Genomic DNA, 26,660 nt, shown 5'->3' with positions numbered 1-26,660 from the left:
GGGCTTTGTGCTTCCACTGCAGGGGGTAAGGATTCTATATCAGGGAACTAAAACCCTGTATGACATGTGGCGTGTCCAAAAAACTCCAAGAAAAAAACAAAAAAAAAGAAGAAAAAAGAGCGAATGACAGAGAAGACTTCAGTAGCTGGCTGAGACTTTGGGGTTGCCTTCCTTAAGGGTCTGATGAATACATTTAATGTAAAATGCCTGCATCTGGGAGAAGGGGATACATGGGTATTAAGCAATTCAAGGGGTGAGCTGGGCAGACTCTATAAATTGACTAACCAAACACACTTTTCTAGAAAATTCTCTTCATGACCACCTCATCACAGACCCTGGGAAACATTAGTTCTGGATTTGCTTTCCCAGCCTCCTTTATACACGAGGGATAGCCATATGAATAGGTCTGATCAATACTACATAAGTGAAAAATGTTTAGAGGGGCTTCCGGGAAAACTCTTTCTTACTTGATAAAAGGAATGTCAGGTATTGGTTGCCTCCTTTCTTTCTTCTTTGAATTTGGATATAATTTCAGCAGTTCTTGCAGCTATGTGGAAAATGCCCTGAGCAAATGCCAGCAATCACTTATCCCGACAATTCTTGAGAGTAACAAAGATTAAAACCTTATGTTTAATTAAGCCTCTGTTAGATTATTCTGTTATTTTCAGAAAAAACTTATATTAACTTATACTACTATTACTAAGTCGCTTCAGTTGTGTCTGACTCTATGTGACCTCACAGACGACAGCCCATCAGGCTCCCCCGTCCCTGGGATTCTCCAGGCAAGAATACTGGAGTGGGTTGCCATTTCCTTCTCCAATGCATGAAAGTGAAAAGTGAAAGTGAAGTTGCTCAGTTGTGTCCGACTCGTAGCGACCCCATGGACTGCAGCCTTCCAGGCTCCTCCATCCATGGGATTTTCCAGGCAAGAGTACTGGAGTGGGATGCCATTGACTTCTCCAATACATCACTGCAAAATGCTGATATTTCCTCTCTCATTTTATGAGAACTAAATATGTAAAATGTCTAATACTTGCCAAGGCAAGCTTCTCTCTCTCATGTCCTTCTGTCCATCATATTTCCTGGGTCAATTTGGATACCTTTGGGGATAAATTATAGTTCAATTATACTTAAAAACATTAAACCAGAGGTCAAAACCATATATAATATTCTAATTAGCAAAGGTATCAGTTTTCTCCAAGGATATTATAATATTTTGCATTTTGTTCTGTAGTTTTATTTTCATTCCTAATATTTTTGTTGACTTCTTTGATCAGAGAGTTTACTGCTCCAGCAGCTTCCTATAAGGGTTCACAATTGCACTAAGCCTATTTTAATTATTTCTCTCTAGATGCATTAAATTGTACTTGACTGCGCAGACACTCCCTTGCCACTTTTTCTGTAAGTTCACATAGCCTAGCACTTTATGTTATTTATCTTTGCTAGTTTAGCTGCTGCCTAAAAGCAGAGCTAGGAGTTCAAAACAAGATAAAAGGCGGCAGCAGCCAATAGGTGTGTTGAGCAGTGCTCCTTCCCCTAAAATAGCTCCATTTCAGGATCACTCCTTGACCTGAGGGTTGAAAGCTTTTTAACTTTAAAATGTGTTTATAATGTGGCTGGGAGAGACTTCAGAGTTTATTGGTTAAGATTGAGTTGGGAGCTAACACTGATAGAATGGTTATTAACAAAGAGCAGTGAAGGTGTCATTGTTAGGACTGAGACTCAACAATGGGTCTCAAAAATAAAATACTTTATTTTTGAAATAAAGTATTAAAGTTCAACAATTTTTTTTTTTTTTTAAACTGGATTTTCCCTCCCTGACTATTTATAGAAGGTGCTCAAGCCGATTCCCTGGTAGCTCAGCTGATAAAGAATCCGCCTGCAACGCGGAAGACCTGAGCTCGATCCCTGGGTTGGAAAGATCCCCTGGAGAAGGGAACGGCTACCCTCTCCAGTATTCTGGCCTGGAGAATTTCATGGGGTCGCAAAGAGTCGGACAAAACTGAGCGACTTTCACTTTCACTTTCAACCTGATCTCTAGGGAGCCTCAGAGTTTGATTCCTGAATAATAATGGATTTCCTACCTCTTTTCCAGGTAACTAAACCAAATTCTGGACATATTACCAATCTCTGGTAATTCAACTTTAAAATGGATTTTGTGGAGAATATTTCCAAAGGTTTTTGGTTTTGTTTTAATCCTAGTTTCTCCTGTTACCCCTTAAATCTGCTACTCACTTTTTTTGAAGAACATGTTGCTATAGAGACACTCAAACTGAACACAGACACTCAAGACTGATTTTCTACGTCACAGTGCTTTTAATGCCAAATCTGAAAACACAGCTGGCAATTATAGCGATTAGAGCTCTCAAACTATCCAAAACCTTCTCAGAACCAGCGAAAAGTGCTGTACAAAGAAATACGCCCATTCTGTGCATCCATTACATGCAAGACACTGCACTCCATCGTCACTCATTATTTTATTTACTACAAGGAGACCTAACAGACCAGGAAGAAGGAGACGGGCAGGGTTTGCGGAGTGCGGTAAACAGCATCCCTACAGCACCAGGGTTCAGCGTGAAGAGCGAGTTTCTAGTGCCGGGAGTGGCCAGCCAGGTGGAAGCGCGAGGTCTGCGCAGTCACCGCGGTCGTCCTGCCGGGCCAATAGCGGAGCGGGCGAGAGGGGGCGCGGCCGGCCGGGGCGGGGCAGGTTTTGGCTGCTCACTGCTCGGCTCACGTGCGTAGGGCGGCTGGAGCCGGCGTCTCCCGGTTCCCCGCCTGCCATGGAGCGGCTGAAGTTACCTCCTGGCGGGGCGGCTGCAGTAGACGAGTACTTGGAGTACCGGAGGTGAGGCAGCGCCTCTGCGGAGCCAGGAGGCCGGTCCGATCCCCTTCGCGGGAGGGGTGCTGGAGGCGCGGGCAGGGGACAGGCCCTGGCCTTGGTTCCCGGAATCCCGTTCCCGGGCTGGTGGAGGTGGCTTACTTTGATTACAGGCTTCTTATTTCTAGTATTGTGATGACACGCAGTTCTATTCTAATAAGTCTCTTCCGAGGCAATTTAAAAGATCTCCGGCTCTGATCCCTTTGAGAAAGGATTATTAACTCCAGATTTACGCAAAGGTCCATTGTTCTTTTCTTAACTGCTGTTGTAGATCACACGTTGAGTACACCTGGCCTGTAAAAGCAGACATCAGGTTTGCATGTTCACTTTGTAATAGGGTGGGACGTGAACTTCCAAACGTGCCCCGGACCACGAGGTGCTGGTTTTAGGAGAAAGACTTTGGTTCTAGAGAAACTCTTACCCGGGAACTGGAAGCGCAGCCGCCCCTAGGGCTTTTAATAGTGACTCACTGCCTGGGGCCCTGACAAAGGCTGGTGTACCTGCAAGAATGTGTTCTTTTTTTTTTTTTTTTTTTTTTTTTTAAGGTCTCCCAAGAAAGATTTTTGACAGTTGGGAAACTGGGTGAGAGGCAGGTGTGTGTGTGTGTGTGTGTAAAGGGGGAGTCAGATGATCACTGCCTCAGTGGGAAACAGGTGCAGCTTGAAACCTGAGCCACGGGTTGCTCCATCTCAAGGTGGTCCCGCGAAGTCCCTTGGGTAAAGGGGTTGCTGTCTGACTGCTCTTCCCTCGAACTGTCTAGGTGGTATACTTTGGAGTGACGTCCAGAAATATCTAGTAATTCTGAGCCAGAAAAAGTGAGGATGAGAAGCTTGATGGGTCAGGTCCCATTCCCGGTTAGGTTCACATGAGGCCAAAAGTCCGGAACAGCTTATACCGAGCTTACCTAGGGCAGAGCTCCTCCTTTCGCCTCCAGTTCTCCAGGCCTTTTCCCTAGGAGCACTATGCTGGGTCCTGATGTTGACTGGACACCTCAGATACTTAGATGTTTAGGTATGTGGAATGTGGGCCTTCAGTTGTAGTCTCATTCCTGGCCTATGAAATGTTGGGGCCTGGGGCGAAATTATTTTCCAAACATAAACTACTTGAAATAGTTCTCTGTGTAAGTTAGAGCGTTGCTGCCCATAGTGTAGCCATCATGGACCAGCAGCGTAAGCGTTGTTAGGGAGCATCGCCAGGCCCATTGAGACATATTAATCTGAATCTGCATTTGAACTAGATCTCCTGGGGATTCTGTAAATAAAGTTTGAGCAACACTGGTTTAGAACTATATATAATTTTTTTTTTTAGAATTATATATAATTAATCTCTTTCTTTAAAAGTCTGCATTGATCTTAAGGTCTTTTCAGTAGCTGTTGATATACTTCTTGATAGCTGTAAAAAGGTGAAATAGCCCAAAACTTAGCTCAGAATAAAATGCCCTTAGTTTTATTATTTATTTATTAGTATGTACCTTAATTATTTAAGGAAGAAAGTTGTGATGATTTCATAGCTTCTGAATTGGTTTTTATTTTGTCTACCATAGCTAAAGGCTTCAAAGTATGAGAAAAGGCACGGACTGCACTAAAAATTATGTAACATTCTGCAAATAACACTTTCTGTGACTTTTAAAGGGAGTATGTTCGGTGAGAAATTTCTTCAGTTTTGACCACATGCTTTTGATTGTGCTTCCTTTTTTAACAAGGAGGACAATTCTTAATTTCCTAAGAAATTAAGAAATAGCAGTAGCTTAATTCTTCCTATAAAAATCTGAGGTCTTACTTCCAGAATTAGAAAATGATATGCCTGATTACTCAATGCATATGTTAGGTATGAAGTGGTGCAGATCTAAGGGTGTTTGTGGGTTCTATCATAGTTTAAACTTCTGGCCAGGGTTTGGAGTCAGGTATGGACGTTAATCACGTTGTCTTCAGCATGGATGATTTTTGTACTATTTTGTTTTGGGGGCAAAGTATATTTAAAGGAGGAAAATATTAGAATTTTTAGCAGTTTAGTCTCCAACTTTAATGTGAAGAATGAGCATGTTTACTTCAGAATCAAAGGAGAAATTGAGATGAATATGTGGTAATTCTCCAGTGATAAACCTGGATCTGTGAAGTCAGATGTTATGAATTCATTGACGGTATAATCCTTTTTCAGGGAAGCAAAAGCTTTATTACTATTGTGTGTAATTTTGCTATTAACATGAGCCTAATGTAACAAAATAAAGCCAAAGCAGTCTTTCTTCTGACTATACATTTGACTATACAAGTATAGTTTAATTTTAGAGTTTATTTTTAACCCAGAAAAGAAATACACATGGCTTAAGAGAAGTATCTTTTGTTGTAGAATTGTTGGTGAGGATGACGGAGGGAAACTTTTTACTCCTGAGGAATATGAAGAATACAAAAAAAAAGTCTTACCTATGCGTTTACAGAACAGATTGTATGTGAGTTGGCGATCACCCACGGGAATGGATTGTAAACTTGTGGGTCCAGAGACACTGTGTTTTTGTACACATAGGTAAGATATTTTATTGCTAAGTTTTCTGGTGATTAGGAAATATAAAACTGTAGCAGGGCATATCTTCCTTCTATAAATAACATTATTGATGATAATTGAGGAATGTTTGAAAACAGGTGTTTCTATAATATGGCAGAAATTATCTAAGGTTTTTGGGGGCTGTATTTTACATTTTTTCTGCTGTATCTTGTTAGAACTCATTATGGAGTCCCATCACCTTAAGCATCTTTCCTCTTAGCATTGATAAGAAAGATACTGGTGCCTCCAGGCTCTGCTACTCACTCTGCCTCTCCCACCACTGGACAAGGTAGTAGGGAATGGGTCATCAGATTGCAGAACTGATTTTATTTTGTTTATTTATTTTTGTCAAATGTGTTTTAAAATTCGTTTTTATTGGAGTATAGTTGCTTTACAATATTGTGTTAGTTTCTGAAAAGTGATAGTTACTCTGTCATGTCAGACTCTTTACAACCCCACAGACTGTGGCCCATCAGACTCCTCTGTCCATGGAATTCTCCAGGTGAGAATACTGGAGTGGATTGCCATTCACTTCTTCAGGGGACCTGCCCGACCCAGGGCTCGAACCCAGGTCTCCTGCTTTGTAGGTGGATTCGTTACTGTCTGAGCCACTAGTGAAGCCCATTTTAGTTTCTGCTATGTAGCAAAGTGAATCAGGATATATGTATATCCTCTCTTTTTTGGATTTCCTTCCCATTTACGTCACTGTAGAGTACTGAGTAGTGTTCCCTAAACTGATTTTAAAGTTGCTTGAGCTGATCCACACTAAAAAGTTTACCAATCTACAAATAGAAGCATTTCCCCTCACATTTACTAGTCTCTTTTTATATGTTAAGAAATGTTTTATATGAATACCTTTCTCTTTTATTTATACACACACAGAGGACTGGTTCCAGGACCCACCGTGGATACCAAAATCTGGGGATGCTGGTGCCCCACAGCTGGGCCCTCCTGTTTGCAGATGTGGATTCAGCCAACCTTGGATCATAAACATGATCCTTGGAACACAATATGTGGTTAGTTTAAGCACAGATGTGGAACCCATAAACACTGAGGGCCTACTGTGTATTTATTGAAAAAAATCTACACTTTAAACCCATATTGTTCAAGGGTCAACGCTGTGTGTGTGTGTGTGTGTATGTATATGTATATACCTTTCTTTAAACAAAAATACAAGCACACAAGAAAAGGAAATACATGAGGCTGCAGCCATTGATGTGTGTTACCTGCACTTGAGATTTGCATTTGGCTGTGTTTGTCATTTTCTACTTTAAATTTTATCACGGCTACAGATCGTAGTTGTAAAGCTCAAAAGGACAAAGCTGCTTCTTGGAAAAGTCACAGAAACTATTATGTGGTTTTAGGTAAAAACTTTAGCTTTCTATTCCAGAGGAGCCACGGGAGAGCCTCCCTGTTCTGATCGTTTCTGGGGCTCCTTCCTGACATAGTCTTTGTGCAGTTGCTGTTTACACACTCAAGATTTGCCAGAGGTTGTTAGGCAGTTGCTAGGATGAGTCATGTTGTGTGTAGATTGACTTGAAATTTATTTAGCAACCCCAACTAAAAACACTGGAGGAACAGAGGATGAGGGTTATGTTGATATTGTGCAGAACTGAAGAGAGCTTTGGTAAACTTCCATTGACGTGAAAGTGGTAAAGAATCCACCTACAATACAGGAGACCCGGGTTTGATCCCTGTGTTGGGAAGGTCCCCTGGAAAAGGGAATGGCTACCTACTCCAGTATTCTTGCCTGGAGAATTCCATGGGCAGAAGAGCCTGGTGGGCTAGAATCTGTGGGGTCGCAAAAAGTTGGACATAACTGAGAGACTAACTCTTCCACTGTTTTCTGGTAAACTTATGTTAGTTTTATCATTTATTCTTATGTACGTTTAGTGCCAGTCTCATATCTATGTATAATGGTACAGCATAGAATTGAACTTCAAAATTGACCCAACCCCACTTGGATGGAAAAAGTTCTTTAGTACCAGTTGCTCAGTGAGATCTCTGTCTAAATTAATTTTTCCCTATTATAAAAGTGAAACTTGGGAGGTGGGAGGGAGGTTCAAGTGGAAGGGGACATATGAATGCATATGGTTGATTCATGCTTATACATGGCAGAAACCAGCATAGTATTGTAAAGCAATTATCCTCCAATTAAAAATAAATATTTTTTAAAAAGTATAAAACAAAAGTGAAAACATTGGAAACATTGAAATGAAGAATATAAAGAAATGTAGAAAGAAGACACCACCTAATGCCAGATGTTGTTAAGAAGTTTTAACATGAGTATGTACTTTTTTTATTTACATACTTCAATTCAGTTCAGTTCAGTTCAGTCACTCATTTGTGTCTGACTCTTTGCGACCTCATGGACTACAGCACACCAGGCCTCCCTGTCCATCACCAACTCCCAGAGTCTACTCAAACTCATTTCCATTGAGTTGGTGATGCCATCCAACCATCTCATCCTTTGTCATCCCCTTCTCCTCCCGCCTTCAATCTTTCCCAGTATCAGGGTCTTTTCAAATGAGTCAGTTCTTTGCATCAGGTGGCCAAAGTATTGGAGTTTCAGCTTCAGCATCAGTCCTTCCAATGAATATTCAGGACTGAATATTTCCTTTAGGATGGACTGGTTTGATCTCCTTGTAGTCCAAGGGACTCTCAAGCGTCTTCTCCAACACCACGGTTCAAAAACATCAGTTCTTCGGCACTCAGCTTTCTTCACAGTCCAACTCTCACATCCATACATGACTACTGGAAAAATCATAGCTTTGACTGGATGGACCTTTGTTGGCAAAGTAATGTCTCTGCTTTTTAATATGCTGTCTAGGTTGGTCATAACTTTTCTTGCAAGGAGCAAGTGTCTTTTAATTTCTTGGCTGCAATCACCATCTGCAGTGATTTTGGAGCTCAAGAAAATAAAGACTGTCACTGTTTCCCCATCTATTTCCCATGAAGTGATGAGACCAGATGCCATGATCTTAGTTTTCTGAATGTTGAGTTTTAAGCCAACCTTTTCACTCTCCTCTTTCACTTTCATCACGAGGCTCTTTAGTTCTTCATTGCTGTCATAAGTGTGGTGTCATCTGCATATCTGAGGTTGTTGATATTTCTCCCAGCAATCTTGATTCCAGCTTGTGCTTCATCAAGTCGAGCATTTCTCATGGTGTATTCTGCATGTAAGTTAAATAAGCAGGGTGCCAATATACAGCCTTAGTTGTTAATTATACGTGTGTATAAATATTGAAGTAGTTTTTCATGACAGAATCATGGAAATGTTTCCACACTGTTCATAGTAATTGCACACAAGATTTTTAATACCTCCTTGATACTCCAGCTAATCCAGTTGTGTTTGCCATGTTTTCCCCAGAGCTCCCACAGAATTTCAGGGGCTCACCAGCTGGAGGGGCAGCTAAGGGGAAGGACAGACTCCACTTACGGCTCTTTACCTAGTGTTAGCCAGTTCTGTGTTATCTATTTTATATAGTATTATGGTCTGTAAAAGATTTTATTTGAAGAAATGTTTTCTTGTAATATACTTATCCATTCCTTTATTATTAGTTTGTGTTGTGTGCATCACTATTTAAAGTACTGTTGCTAATACTACCCTTATGCCCAGAGCTCTTTATATACATGGAATAATTTTCTTAGGGTTTATTTATTTCAAAAATGAACCATCTGGCTTAATGGATGGATCTTTTTCTGTTTCTTGAAACCCTATTAAATGGGATTGGTTCTTTTATAACACTCTTTACAGTGTTGTGAAATATGTACAGTTTTAAAAAAAAACTTTGACTCTCTTTGCTAAGTGAAAAAGTTATGTTATTATTATTTTAACTTCTGTTACCTAGTATAATATTGAGAGTAATAAATTTAATATGATTTTACTGAGTATCATCTAATGAGAAGGAAGCCAGTGGTCTGAGAAAATATATGTACAGCATTTTAGCAAAGAGTTTTGGCTTTTAACGGTGTTTACAATTTATTTTGAAGTTTAAAGTATAAGTATATTAAAATAAATTATATTAATATGTGTTTATTGAACTTATTTCAATTTTAAATAGCAGACCTGTGAAAATAAATGTAAATAATGCACTTTGATAAAGAGAATTTCATGAGCTTTTCTTCATACTTGTGGGTTGTGTTTCTATATTAAAGAATCTGTAATAGTATTTTAAGAGAATTATATGCTATATCTTTGTATGTTGCTGTGAAAATTCTCCTTGATTAAAAATCTAGATGGGTGAAGATTTTCTCTGACCAAAGCAACATAACTGACAAGTACTGCATTTTAGGGGAGTGTATTTACACCTTACTAACAAGAACAATGAACAAAAAATAAAAATGAGAGTCATTTTGCCTGTAAGAGAATACCAGCTGTTAATTTCTGGCAGTATTTGCATTGTGCTATTATTTCATTCCTTTCATTTCTTTTAGGTATAAGCAACATAAAACTGACTTTGAAACGATTCCCCCGCAGCGCCCCATCAGTCTGCCTTGCCAAGTGAGGGGCTGCCCTTGCCGGGCTTACCTCTATGTGCCTCTGAACGGCACACAGCCCATTCGCTGCAGATGTAAGCACTTTGCCGATCAACACAGTGCAGCGCCTGGCTTTGTATGCAATGCCTGTGAGTTACATTATGATAAACATATAAACAGAATGCTTTTATCCCCTTACTGAATGTTTGATGTGTCTCTGTGCCAGTTTCATTCAGCTACAGTCACATTGGACAACTGGGAATAATTTGATGAACACGTACTCTAAAAGTTTGTGGAAAAACTTGGTTGTTCATATGCTTTTAGTCATCGACCTTAATCTCTAATCTCATGTAATTTGAATAAGATTAAGTAGTAGTAATAGATTTTAAAGAATTACTAGATATGATCTAATTCAAAATTTCAAATTCTGGATGTTCTACCAACTGAATTCCATTTACAGAATAATCATACTTAAAAAGGATTTTACAGGTCTAAAATTTTTTTATGATTCACTTGCAGATTATTATGTTACTGCATAAAACATGGCTTGATGGGAAAAACAAAATGTAGCTTGATGATTTTAACACTTTGTAGGCAATAGCACCCTTATCTCAATGTGCTTATGCTGTGCTCAGCCCCTTCAGTCATGTCCGGCTCTTTGCGACACTATGGACTGTAACCTGCTTGGGCTTCTCTGTCCATGGCATTCTTCAGGCAAGAATATTGGAGTGGGTTGCCATGCCCTCCTCCAGGGGATCTTCCCAAGCCAGGAATCGAACCCCCATCTCCTGCCTTAAAGGCAGATTCTTTACCCACTGAGCTGCTGCTGCTGCTGCTGCTAAGTTGCTTCAGTCGTGTCTGACTCTGTGCGACCCCATAGATGGCAGCCCAGCAGGCTCCCCCGTCTCTGGGATTCTCCAGGCAAGAACACTGGAGTGGGCTGCCATTTCCTTCTCCAATCCATGAAAGTGAAAAGTGAAAGTGAAGTTGCTCAGTTGTGTCCGACTCTTAGCGACCCCATGGACTGCAGCCCACCAGGCTCCTCCGTCCATGGGATTTGCCAGGCAAGAGTACTGGAGTGGGGTGCCATTGCCTTCTGGGACCCACTGAGCTACTGTATCTCAATACCTGTACCCAAATCCCAGCCACCGTTTCAAATGCTCTGTCCCTTGATTATCCTTTTAAAAACCCTTTGAAATAGGTAGAATATTTTTAAAGTTAGCTCCAGTAGTTTTCTTCAGGAGATAGTTTTCCCAGTTCTCTTTGTAGTATCTTGAATTGAAATCTTATGATTAAATATATTATAAAACATTTTTATTGACAATGGCAGACATAAATCATTTCACTAAGTATAGAAGTATTTGAATAAAACTTATTTATTATGTGCTTTGGTTTCTGTACATATTTGTCAAAAGTATGAATGTTTAAGGGTTTTGTAATGGTATATTCTGGACTCTATTTCAATATGGTTTGTATTTTTATATATAGTGATTTCATTAAGATATAAGTAACATGCTAAAAAATTCATATACAGTTGAAGGGTACAGTTCAATGGCTTTTATATTCAAAGTTGTTCACCATCACCACGATAAATTTTAGAATATTTTCATCACCCCCAAAAGAAATTTCATATCCATATCAGTCATTCCTTATTCCTCTTACCCCTCAACTCTAGACAGCCAGTAACCTACTTTCTATCTTTATGGATTTACCTATTCTAAACATTTCATGTAAGTGGAACATAGAGTATGTGGTCTTTCCTGACAACCATCTTTCACTTAGTATAATGTTTTTATGATTCATCCATGCTGTAGCACACATCATTACTTCTTTCCTTTTTATCGTTAAACAGTATTCCATTGCATCCTTTCTGTATCTGTGAGTTGGCCTTCCCTTATGGCTTTTATGGGGAATTGACTCAGGGACATGTTTCTACATTATTTCTTCACTACTGGGTTGTCCCCCCGCACCTGCTTTTAACTCAGTATTTGAGGAGAGGGCCTTCACTTCCTAGCTCTCCAGTGTTTTTAGCCCAGTATCCTTAAGTCCTAGTTGGTTTTTCCAATTTTTTTTGTTGTTGTTGTTGCATACTCCCTTATGCTTTAGCATCTTTTAGAAATAAGAGCAGTGGCTGGAGGAAAGGAGTTCAGGGGTAGAGGTAAGCACTGGCGTCAGAGGACAGTGTATGAAAGATCCAGAATTCAAGTGGTTTGGGCCAAGCTAAGTTAGTTTAGAGGGCATATAACTGATTACCTATATTTGAAAACATTGAACTCCTTTTACATCTTGATTCAGGTTCTAAGTGTTCGGGATTTCATAGTTCCTTCACTTGTGCTTGTGGTCAGCCTGCATATGCCCATGACACAGTAGTGGAAACTAAACAAGAAAGACTGGCTCAGGGAAAACCAGTGGGGCAGGACGTTCCTTATGCAGCAATGGGAGGATTAACTGGCTTCAGCTCGCTGGCAGAAGGCTACATGCGATTAGATGACAGTGGAATTGGTAAGTGATGATATATGAACTGTGAGCTTGTCATTTTGCTTTTATGTGTGCTAACAATACTGAAGCCTTATATTTGTTTTGCACTTTAAGTTATTTATGTTATTTTCAAAAAAATTATCTTTTTGTTTTTATTTTTTTTAATGTTTTATTGTCATATGCAATGTTTGATTATTAAAGGAAAATTAAAAAACATAAGAGGAAAGATCCTTGTTCATGGTATTTAGATTATCCCAACTCACAGCTCCATTGTTTGTAATAGTGAAATAATATTTATTTTATTTGATGTGATACAGTTTACCTGTTACCCTATTGTATGTAAGTTTCACCATTATAACTACCTCATTTTGGAAACATAGGCTTTTGTACATGTGTGTGTATACACATGCATGTGCGTATGTGATAGTTTCAGTGAACTGCAAAGGGACTCAGCCATACATATATGTGTATCCATACTCCCCCAGACTCCCCTCCTGTCAAGGCTGCCATATAACATTGAGCAAAGTTCCATGTGCTATATAGTAGGTCCTTGTTGGTTATCCATTTTAAATAGAGCAGTGTGTACATGTTTATCCCAAACTCCCCAACTATCCCTTCCCCACATCCTTCCCCTTTGCAACCATAAGTTTGTTCTTTTAAGTCTGTGAGTCTCTTTTGTAAGTATCTACTGTAAATACTTCTGTTTATGTGGATTTTTTAATAAGCATTTACTTTTATCTTATTATAAAAATTATGTAAACATAAGTGAATATTTTCTTGTTATAAAAGATTCAAATAATAGAGATGAAGTACAAATCCCTCTGGAACATTTCTCTTAACCCCAGATTCTTTCGTGAAAGTGAAAGTGAAGTCGCTCAGTCATGTTCGACTCTTTGCGACCCCATGGTCTGTAGCCTATCAGGCTCCTCTGTCCATGGGATTTTCCAGGCAAGAGTGCTGGAGTGGATTGCCATTTTCTTCTCCAGGGGATCTTCCCGACCCAGAAATCGAACCCCGGTCTCCCACATTGCAGGCAGACACTTTACCGTCTGAGCCACCAGGAAGATTATTTAATAGAGGGTCATTTGCTGATATCAGTTGATTTGTATTATTCTTTTTAGCATACATTTTTTTATAGTTTACTATTTTTAACTTAAAAAATTTTTTTCAAAGCATTATTATACCAGGACATACAAATCTCTTGTTTTTTGTAACTGCTTCATAGTATTCCACATTTTATGTGTGTATATATATAAACTGTGCTTAGTTACTCAGTCATGTATGACTCTTTGCATCCCTGTGGACTGTAGCCCACCAGGCTCCTCCGTCAGTGGGGATTCTCCAGGCAAGAATACTGGAGTGGGTTGCCATGCCCTCTTTCAGTGGATCTTCCTAACCCAGAGATAGAACCTGGGTCTCCCGCATTGCAGGTGGATTCATTACCATCTGAGCCACCAGGGGAAACCCATATATATGTATATATGTGTGTGAATATATATATATATACACACACACACATATACACATATATATATATTTGTATATGTGTACATCAATTTGTATATGTGTGTGTCTATATAAATAGACACACATAGCAGTTTACCTAAACGCTTTCCTTGTTCATGGTATTTAGATTATTTCCATTTTATTTATTTATTCATTTTTGCTTTTGAACTTGCTTCTTTGTGTACTATGTAAATTTGAGTCTAAGGTAGATGGAGAGAAGTAAAATTTTTGGGTTGAAGTGTTTGCATATGTGAAATTTAAATACATTCTGTTGAATTGCCCTTCAAAAATGCTGTACTTGTTTATACTTCCTCTAGTGATGTTGTAGTTTACCTATTTCCAGGCATTTATACTGATCATTGATGTCATTAACCTGAGTTTTATTGCCAGTCTAATGTGTAAAAATACTGTCATTGTTTCAGTCGGTTGATTTCCCTGGTTATTACTGAGAGGAGAGTCTCCTTATATTCAGTGGCCATTTTACTTTCTGTGAGTTGTCTGTTCATATGCTTCACTAATTTTTATGCTTTATATTTTCCCATTGATTTATAGGAAGTCTTCTTATATATATTTGCTGTGTACTAATCCTTTGTATTTATTTTGGATGTATTTTCTTCCAATACATCATTTGTCTTTTGGGATTTTGTTGTGGTTTTAGTTTTTAAATGTTGGAGGCAGGCCTTACCCTACTCTCATTTTATAAATATGCTCTCCATTCACTTTATTTAATTTTTTAAAATTCCATTCCAACTTATTTCATTTTACTTTAATGCTTAATTTTTCTTTTGTTTTTATGTTTAGCTTTCTCTTGTATCTGGAATTTATTTTTTTGTGAAAGAGTAAGGTGTGTATAACTTCGGTTTTTGTCCAAATTGATGACAAGTTATCCAAAAACATTTTTTCCCAAATAATTTGAAACTTTACTATATTCCATCATACTTAATTTTATGGCATTGGCTTATTTATCTATTTTGTGCAAATATTTCATATTTTTAATTATTCTTCTTCATAGTGTGTTTTGATAGTTGGTTAAATTCTGTTTGTGTTCTTTTTTCAAGATGGCCTTGACATATTTATGTATTTTGTTCTCTTGGTTATTTTACAACTAGCTTGTTAAATTCCATAAATAAATTCTTTTCAGTTTTTATGGATACATGATTGTATTAGGCTCATGCGTCTGTTACAGAAAACCCAATTATCAGTGGCAAACAAAAAATGATGGTAGTGATGTTACTGATAATTATGACTTTGTACTGCCAGGATTTGGTCCAGCCTCTTTATGTCTATTACCTCATTTAATCCTCATAACTATTCTGAGTGAGGTGCTATTATTAATCCTTTTTACAGACAAGGAAAATCAGTGCAGAATAGGAAAACATCTATTCTGTGTTATTCAACAAGTAAGTGGTAGGGTTGAGCTCAACCCAGAAATTGTTCTGGTCTCATTAGTCTGCCTCATTGTTGTCTATTTCTGTGCAACTACTCTATTGTTTCCATAACTACAGCTTTATAATAAATTACTATGTATGACTTCATTTTATTACTTTAGAATTTTCCTGATCTATTCTTTCCTTTCAGTTTTTTCAGAACTTTGATATTATTTTTGAAAACATTCTATTATTTTAGTTGAATGTGTAGATTAATATAGGAAAGAAATACTGTTTTAAAATATTGAGTCTTCATTTCTTTGTTGTCTTCTGTATAATTACGTGGAATTCTCAAGTTATCTTCATAAAAGTCCTACACAATTCTTAATTTTATTTCTAGGTATTTCATCATTTTTTGTAGCTATGATACATGAGTTTTTCCCTTCCTTTGTATTTTCTAGCTGATTGTTTATTTTAAAAAAGGAAATATTTTATGCAGCTTTTGTTACCAGTCATTATTACTTAATCTTAGAATTTTAAATGTAAATTTTTAGTTGATTTTGCAAATATTATTGACCCTTGAACAACAGGGGTTTGAACTATGAGGGTCCACTTATATGTGGATTGTTTTCAATAGTAAACACCACAGTACTACATGATCTGCAATTGGTTGAATCTGTGAATGTGGAACTGGAGATACAGAAGACTGACTATAAAGTTATATGCAGATTTTGACTGCATGTAAAGGGTTAGTACCCTTAACCCCTGCGTAGTTCAAAGGTCAACTGTAATGATATTTTTGCCTCTTCCTTTCCAATATTTATGACTCTTATTTTTGATTAAACAAAATGGCCAGTACTTTATGAACACTGCTAAGTAATAGTGGTAGTAGCCAACATCTTTACCTTTTTGTGACTATTGGTCTTTTATCACTTAAGCATCTTTATAATAGAAAGAAAGGAAACCTCCCCCTTTTGACTCCTGAGGGATGGTGGGTGTAAAGAGAGGTGAGAATGAGAAAAGGAAACATAACATGTTTTTGCCTTGATTTTATATGTAGGGAAGCCTGGAGCGGAGAGAAGTCTGCCCTACTAGCCATGTACAGTCCTGGGTAGAGAGAACCTCCTGCTGGAATTTGGTTCCTTTGTGAGGCTGAAGGAGGCTGTGATTCCCAGCTCATAGAGGGTGCTTGGAAGGCAGCAGAGCTGTGAGGCAGCAGGCCTGCCGTGACATCTGTCATACCAAAGGGCAAAGGTGACAGCAGAGCAGAGCGCGATGTGGGTCTCCTGAGCTCTGGGGAAATTGGTAGAAAAAGAGGTAGGCATCTGAGAGGTCTGTGAGGCTTCCTGTGAGAGAGCGTTAGGCTACCAGGCCCTGAGAAGCTGAGAGATTAAATTCCAACTTAAGGCCAGCCTTTAACACCTGAGATGAGTAGTGCACGTAGCAACCAGAGGACACACAGGGACCTGGCTGGGCCTGAGCCCCCTTGTCTGATCTTCCCAGGTCACAAGAGGGAGGAGCTGGAAAAGAAGGAAGCAGGAATCTGAAGGCCTGAGCAGTTGTCCTGAACAGCACACTGTTCACTTTATAGGAAGGGATTCAGTTTTAAAAGCAAATGGGACTAAAAGTTTATTTCCTCCCCTTTACCTGTGGAAGGGGACAGGCATGTAGGGGAAGTGTGAAGTTTATGAAGTAGAGCACTTACCACTTCTCTCTGCAGTTTCCTTCCTTTTGGTCCAGAAGTAGTGTATTTAGCAGCAGGTCTTTGTAGGTTGTGGTTTAGGGTTCTGGATGTTTCCTCGTTTTATTGAATAAGTTTTATTTTTGCATTCCTTGTCTTTAGATGGTTTCCCAGTGAGGAATGGAGGAAAAATATGTTTATTCAGCCCTCTTCAACTAGAGGCTTTTTTTTCTCTGAATGTCTCACTTTTTATTATGTTTTTTGACTGCGTTAAGGTTTTATACTTCTTTGCTGATGTATAGTTATGTTTTTGTGTAATTTTTTTTCTGTGAAAAAGATCTCTCAGAAATGCAGAAATGCTTTTACCCATTTGACTCTACTTTATATGGCAGATAAAAATCTAAAAAAAATTTCTTTTTACAGAAAGGATTTTTCTAATGATTCTACTGGGGTTCTAATTTATTTCACTTTTGAAATAACTTCTTTGTATCCTAACAGAGATTTAGTTTTCATTCTTCACATTTTTGTCCTCAGGTGCACCATCAGCTGAATTTTTAGACTCTCCAGTTATGGCCATGGACCACCCATTTCTAAAGGCATTTCAAGCATCATCTAGCTCTTCTCCAGAAACGCTAACAGGTGGTAATGAAATTAAACTGAGAAATATTTTTGGTTTTAGTAAATAAGAAGTAAATTGATATATTTTCCAGATTACTGTTTCCCCCCCAATATTACCACAATTTGATTATCATTTTTCTTTCCTATTACCCATGCACTAAGAAAAAACAATGAACTTCATTTTTAACTGGGAAAAACTGCTAAATTATGAAGATTCTGGTAATACTATAGTTTGGAGCTTTAAAACCTAACTCTGGTTCATGTAATTGCTTTGATGTCTGAATAAGAGCACCCTCTAGTGGACTAATTGCCTTGATCCTTGATACTTTAGGTTCTCCCAAGTAAGATGTAATCCAGTGATAATTGTAGGTTAGCAAGGTCTTATCATTCCTAAGTTACACATAAAAATGAATGGAATTTATTTTTAAGCACTTTATTGCATTTTCTTTATTGTAAATAAGAATAAAAACAATGAAGGACTATATGATTTATGAGGTACTTACTATTTAAAAGTATTTTTAAATAAGAATTTTCCTTTTATTTTCATACAGCCTTTCCATGTACCCTGACCTTTTCCACACAGAATTTTAAGGCTGCTTACAAAACAACACACAATGAAGAAATTATAAAATGTAGACAGAAGAAATTAAAACCAAAACAAAATGACATAATTGTCTTTTTTTTTTTTTTTTTTAGTTAAGGTATAGTCAGTTGGAGATGGTTAAAAAATTATTTCAGTTTTGAAAAATTTGAAAGCAGATATTAGCATCACTTATGGTTGCCTGTGCAAACTGTCTAGTCCATTCAGGTAGCTGTAACAAAATGCCATAGATTGGGTGGCTTATAAACAACAAAAACTCACTTCTCAGTTCTGGAGGTGGGGAAGTCCAGATAAGGGCGCCACATGGTTGTGTTCTGGTGAAGGGCCTCTTCCTGATTCGCAGGCACTGCCCTCTTGTGTCCTCACGTGGTAGAAGGGTTGAGAAGTCTCTTTGGCGTCTCTTTTATAAGAACACTAATCCCATTCATGAGGGCTCCACCTTCATAACCTAAGAACCTCCCAAAGGGCCCACTTCCTAAGATCATCACACTGGGCATTAGGATTTCAACATATGCCTTTTGGTGGTAGGGGGCACATACATTCAGACCATAGCACAAACCTTCAACTGTTACTTCTGTGCAGTATCTGTTGTAGGGTTACATCAGTTTTTAGTTATAAAATGTAAAATGTAGTTGAAGAAAACTGAGCACTGATGTGAAATAGCTATGTGGTGTTATTTAATAGTGCTTCCCTGGTAGCTCAGATGGTAACGAATATGCCTGCCATGCAAGAGACCCAGGTTCAGTCCTTGGGTTGAGAAGATCCCCTGGAGAAGTGAATGGCTACCCACTCCAGTATTCTTGCCTGGAGAATTCCATAGACAGAGAAGCCTAGCCGGGCTACAGTCCACTTGAATATCTGAAGAATGTTTACCGATGAACATTACTTTTTTAAAAACACATATATACATTCTTTTTAATATTTTATTTCCATTATAGTTTCTCACAGGATATTGAAATAGTTCCCTGTGCTATACAGTAGGACCTTATTTTTTTTTTTTCATCTGAATGTAATAAGTTTGTGTCTAACAACCCCAAACTCCCAATCCTGTCCCTCCCCTCTACCCCCCAAACATTACTTTTGTCTTATGATGCTTTCTGAAAAAGAGGGAATAGACTCAGTGATTCATTTAGATAACTTCTGGTTTGAAAAGTAAAATCACTTGGTAGGAGGAAAGTTTTTTTTCCTTTCTATTTTTTATTTAAGAATTTACAATTATATCAAATGTTACTTATTACAGTTGGCCCTTGAACAGCACAGCAGAATTAGGGGCCCCAACCCCTGTGCAGCTGAAAATCCTCGTGTAAGTGTATAGTTGGCCTTCTATATCCACAATTCCTCCACATCTGGGCATACAACCAACCTAGTGTCGTATAGTACTGTAGTAGGTATTTATTGAAAATTACCCAAGTGGATCCACACAGTTCAAACCCATATTTTTCAAGGGTTTGTACTGAGATTTGATTTTCCTTGTTAGTAGGTACAAGTAGTCAAGTTTCTTCCTTAAGGAAACCGGAAGAGGACGATATGGCTTTCTTTGAAAGACGATACCAGGAGAGGGTAAGTCTGTTGGAAAATCTGCTTACATTAAGCATTTACTTGTAACAGAGACACTGTAGGGCAATTATATATTGATTGTGGGTCATCATTAAAATCTTTACTTATAGCTGGTGTTAGGCCTTGAGGCTTATTTAGAATAATTCAGAAACAGCTCTGCTAAAAATGGTATTAATGGCCCACATAACCACAATGGTGTGATCAGTCACCTAGAGCCAGACATCCTAGAATGCAAAATCAAGTGGGTCTTAGGAAGCATCACTATGAACAAAGCTAGTGGCAGTGATGGAATTCCAGCTGAGCTATTTCAGATACTAAAAGACAGTGCTGTGAAAGTGCTGCACTCAGTATGCCAGCATATTTGGAAAACTCAGCAGTGGCCACTGGACTGGAAAAGGTCAGTTTTCATTCCAATCCCAAAGAAGGGCAATGCCAAAGAATGTTTAAACTACCACACAATTGTACTCATCTCACAGGCTAGCAAAGTAATGTTCAAAATTTTCCAAGCTAGGCTTCAACAGTACTTGAACTAACTTCCAGGTGTTTAAACTAGATTTAGAAAAGACAGGAACCAGAGATCAAATTGCCAACATCTGTTGGATCATAGAAAAAGCAAGAGAATTCCAGAAAAACATCTATTTCTGCTTCATTGACTACACTAAAACCTTTGACTGTGTGAATCACAACAAACTGGAAAATCCTTAAAGAGAATACCAGACCATCTTACTTGACTGCTGAGAAATCTGTATGCAGGTCAAGAAGCAACATTAAGAACCAGACATAGAACAACAGACTGATTCCAAACTGGGAAAGGAGTATGTCAAGGCTGTATTTTGTCATCTTGCTTATTTAACTTATATGCAGAGTACATCATGTGAAATGCCAGACTGGATGAAGCATAAGCTGGAATCAAGATTGCTGGGAAAAATATCAATAACCTCAGATATGCAGATGACACCACCCTTATGGCAGAAAGCAAAGAGGAACTAAAGAGCCTCTTGAAGAAAGTGAAAGAGGAGAGTGAAAAAGCTGGCTTAAACCTCAACATTAAAAAAATGAAATTTTTAATTAAGTAGCAAGTATCTTTTTTTATCTGACTTTACATCAGAATCTTTTTTGTCCTGACATGGAAGTTTCTAAGGGCTACTTCTAAGTAAAAATAAATACACCAAAATGTACAAATAATTCCAATTATGTGAAGACATTAAGCATATATATCTAGACAGCATATTAAAAAGCAGAAACATCACTTTCCAACAAAGGATAGTCTAGTCAAAGCTATGGTTTTTCCAGTAGTCATGTATGGATGTGAGAGTTGGACCATAAAGAAGGCTGAGCACTGAAGAATTGATGCTTTTGAACTGTGGTGTTGGAGAGGCCCTTGGACTGAAAGGAGATTAAACCAGTCAATCCTAAAGGAAATCAGTCCTGAATATTCATTGGAAGGACTGATACTGAAGCTGAAACTCCAATACTTTGGCCACCTGATGCAAAGAACTGACTGATTGGAAAAGACCCTGATGCTGGGAGGGATTGAAGGCAGGAGGAGAAGGGGACGACAGAGGATGAGATCATTGGATGGTGTCACCAACTTGATGAACCTGAGTTTGAGTAAACTCTGGGAGTTGGTGATGGACAAGGAAGCCTGGTGTGCTGCAGTCCACGGGGTTGGCAATGACTCAGACGATTGAGTGACTGAACTGAAGTGAACTGAAATGAGATATCCAGTGAACTAGTGAAGTTGCTCAGTTGTGTCTGACTCTTTGCAACCCCATGGACTACCAGGCTCCTTTGTCCATGGAATTTTCTAGGCAAGAGTACTGGAGTGGGTTGCCATTTCCTTCTCCAGGGGATCTTCCCAACCCAGGAATGGAACCTGTGTCTCCCGCATTACAGGAGGATGCTTTACCATCTGAGCCACCGGGGATGCCCATATATATATAATGTATATTATAATATATATTATTAAGATATAAATATATATTATTATATATATAATATATATATGGGCATCTCCGGTGGCTCAGCAGTAAAGAAGCCACCTGCCAATGCAGGAGACACAGGTTCCATCCCTGGGTTGGGAAGATCCCCTGGAGAAGGAAATGGCAACCCACTCCAGTATTCTTGTCTGGGAAATCCTTTGGACGGAGAAGCCTGGCAGGCTACAGTCCATGGGGTTGCAGAGAGTATATACCTTATTGGGCAGCACAGAAAGTTCTTTTGGAAAACACTGATCTAAGAAAAAGAAGTGATAGAATCTCAGGGGGAAAGATGAAATGGTCAGAGTGAGAAAAGGAGAGACTATTACTGCAGCATCATCAAGGATTTAATCAAATCAGTGTTCTTGGAAAACACACAGACACAACTGAGCTTTAGTGTTTCCTCATAAGCTTATGAGGGGCAGGGTTCTAAATTCCTTCTTTCCCTCCTCCAGGAACTTGGGCAGTGTTGACTGCCTTGAAAACATGTGAATGGTATTTGCTTGTGGGAAGGTAAATGGGGTAGTTCTTATCTGTGAATATTTTAGGGGATATCCTTGGCCCATTCAGACCTAGAATTTATGGATTTATTGGTTGTAGTTTTATTATAACTCTTTAGCCTGTGTGATGAATGGAGTGTAAAAACTAAGAAACTCAAACGTAACAACTTTCTCTCAGCTGACCTGTACCATTCACATCATTAGTGCTTGTCTTATACTCCAAAAAACTTAAGACAAGCACCATTGAGGGAAAAGGACAATTAGGAAGCTGAATCTGATGGGTTCAGGGCTGCCTTTAGAAAGCAGTAACATCCAAATCTGGTTTTGCTTTTTGCTAATTGGTATCATTGGGTGTGGGGAAAAGTTGGTTTTGATAATTGAAGCTTTTGTGGTAAAATAGCTTACTAACTACGTCTACATCTTATTGAAGAGTTGCTTCTTAGCTTGTTTTATATATCAGGTCAACTTGTTTGGTCTCTTTTCCCTATAAAAGGAGAATTGTATTAAGGAAACAATTATTAAAGGTCAACTAGTTGCAGGATACTGTGTTAATGCCAGAAAAAAATTTTTTAAAGGGAGCACAAAGAGGTGTTTTGCCATTTGGACACTGTATTAGGGGAATCTATTTGCTAGGTGGGCTTCCCAGGGAGCATCTGCCTGACAATGCATAAGGTGCAGGAGACCTGGGTTCAGCCCTTGGGTTGAAAAGATCCCCTGGAGAAGGAGATGGCAGCCTGTTCCAGTATTCTTGCCTGGAAACTTCCATGAACGGAGGAGCCTGGCGGGCTACAGTCCACAAGGTCACAAAGATTCGGACACAACTGAGCACACACACGCATTTGCTAAGTACTGTTTGAAATGAGCAAACACTGCTTTGGCTTTTGTTTGTATGTTTAGCATCTTTGATCTTTTTGATGTTGTGTGAAAGTGTTAGTCACTCAGTCATGTCTGACTCTGTGTGATCTCATGGATTGTCTCCTCTGACCATGGAATTCTCCAGCCAAAAATACTGAAGTGGGTAGCCATTCCATTCTCTGGGGGATCTTCCCAACCCAGGAATCGAACCCAGGTCTCCTGTATTGCAGGCAGACTCTTTACCATCTGAGCCAACAGGGAAGCCCTTTTGGATGGTACTACAAACCTAACACTTGGCCCTAAATGAGAGGGGTGAGTGAAAGTTGCTCAGTCATGTCTGACTCTTTGCAACCCCATGGACACCACAGTCCATGGAATTCTCCAGGCTAGAATACTGGAGTGGGTAGCCTTTACCTTCTCCTGGGGATCTTCCCACCCCAGGGATTGAAGCCAGGTCTCCCACATTGCAGGCAGATTCTTTACCAGCTGAGCAACAAGGGAAGCCCAAGAATACTGGATTGGGTTGCTGCTGCTGCTGCTGCTAAGTCGCTTCAGTTGTGTCCGACTCTGTGTGACCCCATAGACAGCAGCCCACCAGGCTCCGCCGTCCCTGGGATTCTCCAGGCAAGAACACTGGAGTGGGTTGCCATTTCCTTCTCCAATGCATGAAAGTGAAAAGTGGAAGTGAAGTTGCTCATTCGTGTCCAACTCTTCACAACCCCATGGACTGCAGCCCACCAAGTTCCTCTGTCCACTGGACTTTCCAGGCAAGAGTACTGGAGTAGGTTGTATCCTATCCCTTCTCCAGCAGACCTTCCCTACCCAGGAATCGAACTGGGGTCTCCTGCATTACAGACAGATTCTAGCATTTATTGAGTGGTTATTAAGTACCTAGATTTATATATATATATAATCTTATTTAAACCTTTGGAACAACCCCTTACATAGTACCTATTACTATGCCTTTTCTAGAAATTACAAAGCTGTTAGCTAAATAACTTGCCTCAGGTGGTTAATCACTACTTAAGGGACTTCCCTATAGCTCTGATGGTAAAGAATCTGCCTGCAATGCAGAAGACCCAGGTTCAATGCCTGGATCAGGATGATTCCCTAGAGAAGGAGATGGCAACCCACTCCAATATTCTTGCCTGGAAAATTCCATGGAAAGAAGAGCCTGGCAGGCTACAGTCCATGGGGTCGCAAAGAGTTGGACACAAAGCGACTAATACACACACACAGAATTCAAGTACTTTCTGTCTGATTCTAAGGCTTATAATCTTTGTCTTAGAATGGAGTGTTCTTTGAGGGACCTACGGATGGCCTGTTGACTACTGGTACAGAGTATAAGTGTGATATGAGTGTACAATATTTATTTTTGGTTGTGCTGTGCGGCATGCAGGATTTTGGTTTTCTGATCAGGGGTCGAACCTGTGTCATCTGCAGTGGAAATGTGGAGTCTTAACCACTAGACCACCAGAGAAGTCCTGAGTGTATGTATAAATGAGGTTCCCAACCAACTGAAAGAGGAGAGAGAAAGGGGAAAAAATGGGAAAGAGACTGAGGTGGGAGTCATTCGATTTTATAATTTGGAAGTTATTTGTAAGTTGGTGAGATTGGGTAGACTGATTTTACTAGATCTCTTCTGCTTTCTTGGTATTATTCCTGTCACATTAGAAGATAAGAGGCCCTGCCTCCACCCACCCAGCCCCATAATTTCTCTTCCTTTCTCCTGCAGGGGCAAGGCAGTGGTGCTGCCTATGGGAATTGGTGTATGTGAGCATTAGTAGCAGTAAGAAGAAGACGTGTTTTGTGTTCTTTGGAGTCTTCCCATCACCACCCCCCACCCCCCCCACCCCCGCCCAGGAAAGACTTTGTGTGTTTCTAAAAGATCAGAAGGCTGCTTCTTAGGGTATGCAAGCTTCTTCTTTGTTTCAGTTACAGTGGAGAAAGACAGCCTTCTGGAAGGTAACTGTTGAAATGCAGAAATCAGAATTGTAGGAAACTCTCCTTTAAGCAGTATGTGTTCCAGGGGTAATCCAACTGGATTAGGTGTCTCCTGTAATGCTGTAGGGAATGTGCACAGGCTGGATCTAAGGTTAGGCATTCAAGCTTTTTTTTTTTTCTTTTTTAATTTTAGAGGCAATTAAAAATAATCATTTCTCCAAATCAATATTCATTATATGTTATGTTGTTAAAATGCTTTGGTAAAGTTGAAATCAAACTATACTTGATTATGTTTGTAATTATAAAATTTTGTCCGTCTTTGACAATGTTTCACGCACACACAGAGCCCTTGATAGGACCCTCTCTGCAGGGTTCTTGCTTTTGTGCTCATTGTGTGAGTCCTCTGTTCAGTCAACACTCCTCAAGTCTCTGTTGTGTGCTGAGCTCTGTGTGTATATGTGTTTATGTGTGTGTGTAAGTGGACTCTCAGCCTCTTCCCCACTCTCTGGCCCACTCTCTCTGTCTCTAAGGTGTTGCTCAAGTCTGCCCTTGCTCTGAGATAAACAGAAGAAAAAGAGGAGCAAGAGGGATTGGGAGCTTGCATACTCCAACAAACTATATTTTAAAAATTCAATTAGGTCCCTTCAACAATCAGGTTGTGGCTTTAGTATTTAGCAGCTTAAGAACTGCTAAATAACTGTGTAAAATGGCTGTGATAAATAAGACATGAATCCAAATGAGGTATGTACCACTTTTTTTTCTTTAGGATGTTTTACAAATTATTATATCAACAAATATTTTAAATTTTCAGATAAAAATGGAAAAGGCTGCTAAGCAGAAAGGAAAAGCACCATTGCCATCAACTACAAAACCTTCATGAACACTACTGAAGAAATTAAAACCAGCATCCAAATATGTCTTTTGTGTGTTAATTATTTAAACATAATAATAGTTTATTTTTCCTCAAATTACTTACATTTTTTTCTATGTAAAAATGTCTTTTGAATGTTGCCTTATTTAAACGTGACAGTACCTTATATTACTTTTACCAAAATTTATGATTTATTACTTTATATAAACTTTTTTCTCTCTCCTAACAAATGAGGCTATTTTCATGTTAGTCAAAACCTTAAAGTACAGTAGCTATTTTGAATTTATAATAATTTAACCTTTTCAGGCTACTTAAAAATGTTAAGATGTTATTGAGGGTTTGAACAAACATTTCATTCAAAATAGTTAAATTAAAATCCTTAGTTTTTTTATTTTCTAAACTTTGTAATTTTGATTTATGTTTTAAAATAAAAACTTTTAAAATTATATAATTACTTTCTAGTGGTATCTAATGATTTTTAGGTTGTTTTGTTAATATGAGGGGCTTTCCTGATGACTCAGATGGTAAAAAATATGCCTGGAATGCAGAATACATGCGTTTGATCCCTGGGTTGGAAAAGATCCCATGGAGGAAGGCATGGTAACCCACTCCAGTATTCTTGCCTGGAGAATTCCATGGACAGAGGAGCCTGGCGGGCTACCGTCCATAGGGTTGCGAAGAGTCGGACACGACTGAGCAACTTCACTGGTTTATAGGGTTGCAAAGAGTCGGACATGACTAAAGCGACTTAGCAAGCATGCACATTAACTATGAATTATTGATAAGTGTATTGACACCTCCTGTGTGC

General features: G+C 38.9%; 1 protein-coding gene across 6 annotated transcripts; it reads left to right on the top strand.

The window, feature by feature from the left end:
* Window positions 1-1,859: 1,859 nt before the first annotated feature.
* On the top strand, window positions 1,860-26,289 carry FAM221A (family with sequence similarity 221 member A). 6 transcript variants are annotated; one of them, XM_055589489.1, is made up of 7 exons: window positions 1,860-2,095; window positions 5,225-5,398; window positions 9,854-10,044; window positions 12,191-12,397; window positions 17,462-17,566; window positions 19,624-19,706; window positions 25,793-26,289. In XM_055589489.1, exons 2-7 carry the CDS (start codon window positions 5,301-5,303, stop codon window positions 25,859-25,861), a joined length of 753 nt encoding a protein of 250 aa, XP_055445464.1. In that variant the 5' UTR covers window positions 1,860-2,095; window positions 5,225-5,300; the 3' UTR covers window positions 25,862-26,289. The 6 variants fall into 6 exon arrangements, with proteins under 6 accessions (XP_055445464.1, XP_055445466.1, XP_055445465.1 ...); XM_055589487.1 differs by lacking the exon at window positions 1,860-2,095 and adding an exon at window positions 2,368-2,845 and having other exon boundaries at window positions 19,627-19,706; XM_055589486.1 differs by lacking the exon at window positions 1,860-2,095 and adding an exon at window positions 2,371-2,845.
* Window positions 26,290-26,660: the final 371 nt, after the last annotated feature.

The sequence above is a fragment of the Bubalus kerabau genome, chromosome 8, assembly GCF_029407905.1.
Source record: "Bubalus kerabau isolate K-KA32 ecotype Philippines breed swamp buffalo chromosome 8, PCC_UOA_SB_1v2, whole genome shotgun sequence".
In the NCBI taxonomy this organism is placed as follows: domain Eukaryota; kingdom Metazoa; phylum Chordata; class Mammalia; order Artiodactyla; family Bovidae; genus Bubalus; species Bubalus kerabau.
This window is presented reverse-complemented; position numbering and strand designations above follow the sequence as displayed.